The sequence below is a fragment of the Babylonia areolata genome, chromosome 10, assembly GCF_041734735.1.
Source record: "Babylonia areolata isolate BAREFJ2019XMU chromosome 10, ASM4173473v1, whole genome shotgun sequence".
Taxonomy (NCBI): Eukaryota; Metazoa; Mollusca; class Gastropoda; order Neogastropoda; family Buccinidae; genus Babylonia; species Babylonia areolata.
The window spans coordinates 2525540-2536673 of NC_134885.1; the positions used below are offsets into that span (position 1 = coordinate 2525540).

At 46.9% G+C, this 11134-nt stretch overlaps 1 protein-coding gene across 1 annotated transcript in view; it reads right to left on the reverse strand.

Annotated features, from left to right (window-relative positions):
* Positions 1-1547: 1547 nt before the first annotated feature.
* The window catches only part of LOC143286708 (prestin-like), a 13263-nt gene continuing 3676 nt past the window's right edge, over positions 1548-11134 (reverse strand). The window contains exons 2-7 of the mRNA XM_076594393.1: positions 9541-9779; positions 8676-8991; positions 7129-7278; positions 6123-6809; positions 3760-4010; positions 1548-3257 (exon numbers count right to left, since the gene is read on the reverse strand). Of these exons, the coding sequence (XP_076450508.1) occupies positions 2504-3257; positions 3760-4010; positions 6123-6809; positions 7129-7278; positions 8676-8991; positions 9541-9779 (2397 nt within the window). The 3' untranslated portion in view covers positions 1548-2503. The remainder of the gene's footprint in view (positions 3258-3759; positions 4011-6122; positions 6810-7128; positions 7279-8675; positions 8992-9540; positions 9780-11134) is intronic.

Below are 11134 nucleotides of genomic sequence, written 5' to 3' on the forward strand. Positions count from 1 at the left end.
TGCTGTTGTTCGAGACAGCAAGAAGCAATGTGATACATGACTGTATGACGTCGCCACTTTCGCTTTGTGTTTTTGGGCGCTTGATTTCATTTCTTTAATGCGCCGACTGATGAATCTAAATCTAAAGAATTGGGGACAGTGTATTACTCTAATCGTCTGTCGTCGCCGTCGTCGTTATTGCTGAGATGGCTAAGTGTTTTTTTTCTTTTCTCCTCTACGTTTTGAAATGCATAATGACAAACAGAACTCCTGAATCTGATTTAGATCACTGCATTACAGAATAATGGACGTCGGTGGTCGGCCAAAACCCGACCTTTGTTCGACTACCTTTGAAAAGGTTCACAACAAATCCATGTTGCCAGGCCTGTCTGTAGAGTTACAACAAATCCATGTTGCCTGGCCTGTCTGAAGGTTCACAATAAATCTATGTTGCCTGGCCTGTATGTAGAGTCACAACAAATCCATGTTGCCTGGCCTGTATGTAGAGTCACAACAAATCCATGTTGCCTGGCCTGTCTGTAGAGTCACAATAAATCCAAGCAACATTGTATCGGTAGCTGATTTTTAACTGACCAGATCAGCATCCTAGTGGTCGACCAGACAAAAATTGCAAAACACGCACCTGTATGCGTGCATGTAAACGTATGAACTACTTGACCAGTTTCGAGGGTGGAAATTTGTTCATTGCGAGATGGGGGGGTGGTGGGGAGATAGTGTGTGTGTGAGGAGAGGGGGCGGGTGTGGGGGGAGAGCGGGATGGGAGGGATAGAGAGGGGAGTGGAAGTGAGAGAGACGGGTGTGGGGTGGTGGTGGTGAGGGGTGGGAGGCGGGGGCGGTCGTCCCGTTTCACCTTCTCCTGATATCGCCTGTCACTAAATTGGTCATCCTCATTCCTCAATTCCCTGTGTGCAAAGAGTGAGGAAGACAGAGTGAGGAAGAGAGAGAGAGAGAGAGAGAGAGAGAGAGAGTGTGTGAGAGAGAGAGAGAGTGTGTGTGTGTGTGTATGAGAGAGAGAAAGTGTGTGTGTGTATGTGTGAGAGAGAGAGGGAGAGAGAGAGAGAGAGAAGTGTGTGTGTGTGTGTGTGAGAGAGAGAGAGAGTGAGAGAGTGTGTGTGTGTGAGAGAGAGAGAGAGACAGTGAGAGAGAGAGAGAGATATTGTGCATGTGTGTGTGTGTGTGTGTGAGAGAGAGAGAGTGTGTGTGTGTGTATGTGTGTGTGAGAGAGAGAATGTGTGTGTGTATGTGAGAGAGAGAGAAAGTGTGTGTGTGTGAGAGAGAGAGTGAGTGTGTGTGTGTGTGTGTGTGAGTGTGTGAGCGAGAGAGAGAGAGAGAGAGAGTGAGAGAGAGTGTATGTGTATGAGAGAGAGAGAGAGTGAAAGAGAGAGAGAGAGAGAGAGTGTGTGTGTGTGTGTGTGTGAGAAAGAGTGAGAGAGAGAGAGAGAGGGAGAGGGAGAGATAGAGGCACACACGCATGCACACACCCCACACAGAACACACACATACATACTCGCTCTCTCTCTCTCTCTCTTTATTGCGCGTTCACAGACATGCGCGTGTATGTGCACACACAAGATATGGCCTGTCCAATTCCATTGACACTTCAGTGACTCTTCAAAGTTAATGAAGAAGGAGACAAATTTTATCACAGATGAAGGAAGAAGAAGAAGCAGAAAAAGATGATGATGAATTTTATCACAGATAAACGAAGAAGAAGAAGAAGAATTTCATTAAAGTAAAATGAGGAACAAGAACAACAAAAATTTCATCACAGATAAAAGAAGAAGAAGATATGATGATGATGACGGTGACGAAGAAGAACAAGAAGAATCAATTCATCACAGATTAAGGAAGAAGAAGAAGATGATGATGATGATGACGACGACGAACAAGAACAAGAAGAATCAATTCATCACAGATAAAAGAAGAAGAAGATATGATGATGATGACGGTGACGAAGAAGAACAAGAAGAATCAATTCATTACAGATAAAGGAAGAAGAAGAAGAAGAAGATGATGATGATGATGATGACGACGAACAAGGACAAGAAGGATCAATTCATCACAGATAAAAGGAAGAAGAAGAAGAAGATGATGATGATGACGACGAACAAGAACAATAAGAATCATTTCATCACAGATAAAGGAAGAAGAAGAAGAAGAAGAAGAAGATGATGATAATGATGACGATGATGATGATGATGACGACGACGACGAAGAAGAAGAATCATTTCATCACAGATAAAGGAAGAAGAAGAAGGAGAAGATGATGATAATGATGATGATGATGATGATGATGACGACGACGAACAAGAAGAAGAAGAAGAAGAAGAATCATTTCATCACAGATAAAGGAAGAAGAAGAAGAAATCACCCAGTTTGAAAAAGAGGTTTGAAACTTTCAACATTTCTTATTATCTCCCCTCTCCCCTGCCCTTCCATCCTTCACCTTCACCCTCACCCTGCCCCCCAACCCCCAACACCCCGCCCCTCCTTCGGCCCCCACCTAACTCCGTTGCACCCTCTGCAGGGCATCCATGACGGAGAAAAAGACCTTGTCCTTGCCCACCTTCTCCAGGAAGCCTGCCCGCTGAAGGGTGCCCAGCGTGGGCCCGGGCACGTCCGTCAGCATGACGTCAACGCCCACGCGCGAGAACTGCGTCACGACCAACGTCAGCATGTCCACGCCCGCCACGTCGATGTACGTCATGGCCGAGCAGTCCACGATCACGTGATGAGGTGTGGGTGGCCCTGCCTCTTCCATGACCTTGACCCCTTCCTTGTCCTTGACCCTTTCTTTTCTGTTGACCTCTTCCTTCCAGGTGACCTCTCCCTTGTCATTGACCTTTTCCATCCCGTTTACCTCTTCCTTCCTGTTCAATTCCTCCACGCTGACCTCATCTTTCTCTTTGACCTCTTCATTGTCCTTGACCTCTACCTTCTCCTTGACCCCTTCCTTTTCCTTGACATCTTCCTTGTCCTTGACCACTTCCTCCCCCCTGCCGTGTGGGACAGGGGAGGCTGGGTGGTGGTGGTGGTGGTGTTGGTGTTCTGGACCACCGGGAGGATCCGGAAGGGATGGAGGATGGGCAGGGGCAGTAGAGTCCGGAGGCAGGTGCTTGTCGGCGGCGGCGGTGGACGTGGCGGTGGCGGAGTCCCGGAGAGAGATGCAGGCAGCGAGGGAGGAAGGGTCCAGAACCAGGCTGTACAGCTGGCTCCTGAAGCGCTCCTGGGTGGCGAAGTACAGCGCTGAGTCAAACCTGGACACAGAACGAGAGGGAAAGAAAGAACAACTACATGTCTCCATCTGCACACTTACCTGTCTCTCTCTCTCGTGCTAACGATTGTTTGTAATGTTCCCGTTTCCGAAGAGCTTCATTGCTGAATGAACATTAGAATCAATGTTATTGTCATTGTCATTCTCTCTCGCAAGCGCGCCTTGGCCTAGTCGGAATAAAATTTTTTGCATTCGCATTCTCTCATGAGTGCACACATACGCATAGGTACACAGAGAAACAGACCCACACGTGCACACACCTGTACAAACAGACAAATAGACAAACGCACACACACATATGAACACATACGCATACACACATACATATGCACACACACACGCACACATGCTCACACACACATACACATGAGTACATGCACACCCACATACCAAGCCCCGCCCCACTGCACCCTGCCCTCCCGCCCACCCCTGTCCCCACACACATGAAACCCTCCAACAAGCAACAGGAAGCAGTAAAAACTGACCTGAAGATCTTCACCCCCGGCACAGGACACACCCCTTTCCGGCTCAGTGACAACACCAGGTCCTCACTGGCCGCCTTGCCCAGTAGCCTGCCCCTGGCCAGCTGACCAATCGCCATCACCGTCACCATAGAGAAGACCACGCCCACCAGCAGTCCAAGGGCAAGGTCACCAAAGACACTGACGGCAGCGGTCACGACCCAGATGAAGAAGTCTGCTTTGTTGACGTGCCACAGGGTCTTCAGAGACCGAATCTACAACAGTTCCAGCTTCAGTTTCTGTTTCAGTTTCTCAAGGAGGCGTTGCTGCGTTTGGGCAAATCTATATACGCTACAACCACACCTGCTATGTGCATGCCTGACAGCAGCATAACCCAACACACTAGTCAGGCGTCGATGGCATAAATGCATGCATGCATATATATATATATATATATATATATATATATATATATAGAGAGAGAGAGAGAGAGAGAGAGAGAGAGAGATTTGTGTACCTATGAAAGTGGGTTTATTCCACAGGCTTCTGATAAAGGACAATGCTTTTGTTGCCATAGGTTGTGGTTGTTGTTTTTTTTCTGTGCGCCAAATGCATTCTGCACACAAGACCTCAGTTTATCATCTCATCCAATGAACTCGATTTTTCCATATCAAACTTGCGAGAAAAGGCGAGACCGGAATTCGAACCCAGACCCACACGAACACTGTATTGACAGATAAGCGTTTTAACCACTCTACTAGTCTCCTCCTTCGTGAAGGAATATCCATAACATTTGTCACACTTACACATTCTGGTTTTAACTCTTTCCATACGAACGGCGAAAGAGACGACGTTAACAGCGTTTCACCCCAATTACCATCATCAAAATATTGCAAGCGGAAGGCTCTTATACTGAAGACTTGAATGTTGACAAAGAATACCACAATTCTGACGACGGAAGCTAAAGGTTGGGTCATTCAGACACCCACTGGACAGCCGAGGGGTCTGTGTAGAGGAGAAGAGAGGACTGGCCGTACTGAGTGAGTTAAAGCATAATCGGGGACACTGGCTATCACTTCCTCCATCAACAAACAACAACAAGAATAATAATAATAATAATCATAATAATAATAATGATGATGATAATAAGAATAAGAATAATAAATAATGATGATGATGATAATAATAATATTAATGATATGATGCAAACTCCCTATATAATGAGCTCAAATAGCTTTAAAACATGAAACAAACACATGGACAATTGTTAACACCAGCATAATTATAACAGCATATGAGGTGTGTGTGTGTGTGTGTGTGCGTGTGTGTGCGTGTGTGCATGCGTATGTGCGTGTGAGTGTGTGTCTGTCTGTGCGTTTGAGTGTGTATGTGTGTTTTTTGGTGTGTTTTTTTAATGTGGCGTGTGTGTGTGTGTGTGGGGGGGGGGGGGGGGGGGGGTGGTTACTGGCTTGTTGACTTCTTGGTGAAATCATATCGTTACGTAATTTACTTACGTTCTATTTTCATTCTTTATACTTTCTAAAGCACTGCCCAAGAAATCAGCTATCAGACACAACGCAAGAAGACTTCCTAACCCTTCAAAACAAATCAACAACAAAATTAAACGAAAAGATAAGGCAAAGCCCCAATGGCTCATGAGCAGAAAATAAAACATAAAAAAGAAACATTGCGAGAAGACTTTCGATCCCTTCGAAACAAATCAAACTAAAACTACAACAACAGAACTAACAGAAAAGATTAGTCAAAGCCTCGATGACTCATGAGCAGAATATAATAAACAGGAAAAAGAAAAACAAAGTTCGAAGGAGGGCTTTTAAGCTTACTAAAAAAAAAAAAAAAAAAAAAAAAAAAGGTTCCCGTGCATGCTCGAAAATAGGAACCAGAAAAACAAAGTTCGAAAAGGGCTTCTAACCTTACTATCTTAAAAAAAAAAAAATCTCATTTAAAAAATGTTCCCGTGTATGTTTGAAAATAGGAAAAAAGAAATACAAAGTTCGAAAAGGGTTTCTAAACTACTTACTATCTTTAAAAAAACAAACAAAGAAAAAACATTCCCGTGTATGGTCCATAATAGGAACAAAAACAAAAACAAAAAAAAACAAAAAAACCCAAAAAAAACCGATGTCTCTGTGCATGATCGAAAATAGGAAAAAAAAAAACCCAACAAAGTTCGAATGAGGACTTCTAAACTTACTATCCAAAAACAACAACAAACAAACTAACAAAAACAACCTATGTTCCCCTACATGTTCGAAACCCAAGAAAGCAGAGCGAGTGAGTTGACCTGCAGTGTAACATGGATTTTGTCCGAACGCAGTGACGCCTTCTTGGGAAACTGAAACTGAAAGTGAAACTCTGAAACTGACCTGCAGCAGGAGGCCCTTCATGGCCACTATGACTACGGCGGCCAGAGCAGCAATAGGCAAGGACACGAAGAGCTGCCCCACCACGAGCAGCACGAGCAGAATGAACAATGCTGACGTCACGCCATTGAACGTGCTCTTGGAGCCCATGGAGCTGAGCATCATGGTGCGAGGGGGGGCGGTGCAGGACGGAAAGTTCTGGAAGAACCCCCCGACCAACAGACACAGCCCGTAAGCCACCATCTCCTGGTTGTCGTCAATGGTGATGTCGTGCAGCTTAGCCGTCAGCTTGCCCAGGGAGATGGTCAGAGCGAAGATCAGAATGGCCGTTATGAAAGCGTCGACAGCCACCCGGGGTAGACTCCCCATGTCTGGCAGGGTGGGAGACGGCAGACCGGCAGGCACGTCCCCGACAATACCCACCCCCAAGTTATGAAGCTCAGCAAAGTGGGAGATGAGGGTGGCGATGATGATGACGATGAGGTCAACAGGGATGGGGGCTTTCAGCTTCTGCTGGCACCGCCTGTGGATCACCGTCTTGACGGCGAGCAGCAGGACCAGGGTGCTGACCCCCATCAGCACGTCAGCAACGTTGGTGTCCGTCAGATTGGTCAGGATGTCCGCGAAGGTCAGCACCACCTTCCCCACGCCGCTGTGGTTCTGTTTTTTGATGTTCAGTATCTCTACCACCTGTGAAACACACACTCTCGAGCGCGCGCGTGCACACACACACACACACACACACACACACACACACACACACGGATTCCTGAATAATCTCAATGCGTGAAAGTACGGTGTGTAGTGATTCATCTGCATTTTTGTTTTTCGTTTAATGTGGCTTAAAATGGAAAGACGTTGAATTGAAGACTACTATCTAAGTACCGATCTTGCGGAAATGAGAATGGCTGCACGGATTCAAGAATATCAGAATCTGGTAATCCCATCGAAAACAAAATCAGCCATTCACATCAAGTCACTGTTAAACTGAGACTTTTGAAAAACTCACCATCCTGAAGGTAAGATGAAAAGCAGCAGAAAAAGTAAACCCTCCGATGAAGGACTTGGACAGGAAGTTGGTGATGAAACCCAGACGAAGTAGTCCCATAGCCAGCAGGATCACTCCGCCCAGGAAACAGGACGCTGCGGCAATCCCCACCTGCCCACCGATATAGCCACCTCTGTCTTTAGGGGGGACCGGTTGGGGGGATGGGGGGAATGGGGAGGGGGTGGGGGGCAGGATTCTGGACAAAGGGGGAGAAAGGCAGAAGGCAAGGCAAACTGTGTATTTCCCAGGAAATAGGTAAGTAAGTGCGTTTTATCCATATCATCTAACCCTCGCTCAACCCACCTTATATACTGCAGCTCCGCCTCAAAATAACAACACACCCACTTTATACTGTACTTCCTCCACAATACATCCACCTTATACTGCAGTCACAATGACATGCACCCACTTTATACTACAGTGACCATGACAACACATCCACCTTACGATACAGTCACCATGACAACACCCCTTCCTTATTCTACATTCACCAGGACAACACATCCGCATTATACTTCAGTCACCATGACAACACATCCACCTTATACTGCAGTCACCATGACAATACATCCACTTGCACTGCAGTCACCATGACAACACACCCACCTTATACATCAGTCACTATGACAATACATCCACTTGCATTGCAGTCACCATGACAACACATCCACCTTACAATGCAGTAAATCACCATGACAACGGACCCACCTTATACTGCAGTCACCATGACAACACCTCACACTGCAGCCAGTCACCATGGCAACACCTCACACTGCAGCCAGTCACCATGACAACACCTCACACTGCAGCCAGTCACCATGGCAACACCTCACACTGCAGCCAGTCACCATGGCAACACCTCACACTGCAGCCAGTCACCATGGCAACACCTCACACTGCAGCCAGTCACCATGACAACACCTCACACTGCAGTCAGTCAGTCACCATGACAACACCTCACACTGCAGTCAGTCACCATGGCAACACCTCACACTGCAGTCAGTCACCATGACAACACCTCACACTGCAGCCAGTCACCATGGCAACACCTCACACTGCAGTCAGTCAGTCACCATGACAACACCTCACACTGCAGCCAGTCACCATGGCAACACCTCACACTGCAGTCAGTCAGTCACCATGGCAACACCTCACACTGCAGTCAGTCAGTCACCATGACAACACCTCACACTGCAGTCAGTCACCATGACAACACCTCACACTGCAGCCAGTCACCATGGCAACACCTCACACTGCAGCCAGTCACCATGACAACACCTCACACTGCAGCCAGTCACCATGGCAACACCTCACACTGCAGTCAGTCACCATGGCAACACCTCACACTGCAGCCAGTCACCATGACAACACCTCACACTGCAGTCAGTCACCATGGCAACACCTCACACTGCAGTCAGTCACCATGACAACACCTCACTCTACAGCCAGTCACCATGGCAACACCTCACACTGCAGTCAGTCAGTCACCATGACAACGGACCCCCCACCTTGTACTGCAGCTCCTCCTCGGACGACCAGGTGGCGTTGGTCCCCAGGGCTGACCGGAAGCTGTCAGCTTCCCGAATGACCAGGTTGGCCGTCAGCAGAGCGATGAGGGCGTTGCTTCCCATGGAGATGTGGGGGGACGTGCCGAACAGCATGTAGACCAGGATGGGACAGAAGGTGGTGTACAGGCCGTACACAGGGCCCAGGGAGGACAGGTACCCCGCCCCCAGGCCCTGGGGTGTGTGCAGAAGGCCCACGGACAGCCCGCTGATGACGTCGGTCATCAACCACGTCCGCCACTTGTACTTCTTGAGAACCCTGGCGAAACAGTTGGTTCTCCCCACTATCGTCAGTCTGTTGTGTTTGGAAAACGTGTCTGCTGGCTGGAAATTTTTCTGGGTTGTACTCATTTTGTGTGTTGTTGTCGTTGTTGTACTCTTTTTGTGTTGTTGTTATTGTTGTTTGTAATTTTTTGTGTTGTTGTTGTTGTTGTTTTTGCTGCTGCTGCTGCTGTGTGTGTGTGTGTGAAAGAGAGAGAGAGAGAGAGAGAGAGAGAGAGAGAGAGAGTGTGTGTGTGTGTGAGAGAGAGAAAGAGAGAGTGTGTGTGTGAGTGTGTGAGTGAGTGAGAGAGAGAGAGAGAGAGAGTGTGTGTGTGTGTGTGTGATGTGTGTGTGTGCGTGTGTGTGTGTGTGTGTGTGTGAATGTGTGTGTGTGTGTGTGTGTGTGTGTGTGTGTTCAAAAAAGAAGAAAGAATGGAAGGAAGGAAGGGGGCAGGCAGATGGGAGACCCACAAAGTCCTGTATGACACGACCACCATCATAGATCTATCCAATACTATTCCACCACCCAGACACAGAAGATGCTCACCGGACAAATGGAAGGAAGTTCAAAGCACGCTGCAGCAGCGGTCTCTCTGTAGAGAAGTGGCACGTGTTCCTAATGACGTCACACGACGATCGGGTCTCCGATTGGTCCGTGTAGATCTCGTCGATTGTGGCCTGGGTGTGTAGGTGTCGTCGGAGGACCAAGGGTTCCATTCTGATGGAGACGTCCTCATCACGGCCCCTTTCTGTCAAGAAAGTGCTGCTTTCGTCACAGCCAGCTTCCTGGTGAACATATATGGTAGGGAACAGGTATCGTTCAATTGATGTCAATGTTACCGCAACCAGCGCCGACTGTCCTAAAGCCCTCTTGGTCGAGAGAGTGGGGGATGTAATTTGGGCAAAACACTCCCCCCCCCCCCCCTTTTTAAAAAAAAAAATTTTTTAATAGTCGGGGTAGCTACTGCCTCCTCTGCTATTCTGGTGGTCCCAGTCGGGCAGTACTGACTATTATACATACATTCCGTCGGTAGGGCACAAATAAGAGATGATCAACATTGAATCTAGTGTGACTGCACATTCGCGACAACAAGGCTGTCTCTTGCAATGAGAAGCCCTGTCACGAGAAAAGAAACCCTGCAAGCTGACTTAAATAGAATAGATGTTTGGGCAAATACATGGAAAGTCAAATTTAATTAATCTAAAACAGAACTACTAAATATATTCCGGGGAAACGTAGAATGTTACGACCTAACTTTTGGAAGTGTCAACTTACCACAACACAATCAACACAAGCACCTAGGGGTCATTCTGCAAAGTAATTGTAGGTGGGGTGACCACATAGATAGTATCGTTAGTAAGGCTGGGTTACTGATCAACTGTCTTCGTTCTTTTAAATACAAGCTCACCAGGGGGGCTCTGGAAACGATGTACAGATCCTTCATCATCCCAATCTTTCACTATGCTGATTTAATGTGGGACAACTGCGCACAGTACCAATGTAAAATGTTGGAAGACTTACACTTAGGCGCTCTGCGTATTATCACTGGTACTGTACGTGGCGAAGTTGGCGCATGCAGTTGGTCCGTTGGTATTATTAGAGGCGGGTGTGGTACCGTTGTTTGTGCACAGGCTTTTTATCATGCATGTTTCTCTTTGTAGCTGGTCGTAGGGCCAGAGGCGTGCCATGGTTGTGTAAGAATGGTTTGTGTGACACAATTTATGTGTGACGTTTTTCTTAAAGTTTTGGTATATGACGTATTTGTATAATGACGTACATGTCTAACGGATCTCGGGGAGGGTGTGTGACGTCGTTAAGAGCAGACCAGCACTAACGGCAGAAAATTCGCAGAATCTGATGATAAGCGGGATGCGTCACTAACTTGGTAATTAATTCACAATGATAATGTTAATTATCCTCCATCTAAGAATTTGTTGATCAATAAAAGCAGCAAACATAATGTAGATTAACTTTTTCCCTTCCCTGATCATTCAATGAGTTCTCCCCAGATAATGCGGTGTTGATAATCTAGTGAGATTACGTCATCAAATCGTGTCATTATTGGACGTCATTTTTTTTCTCTGCTTGTCGAAACGAATTGCAGAGGTGTAAGACGTAACTTGAAACACAGAAAGACAAC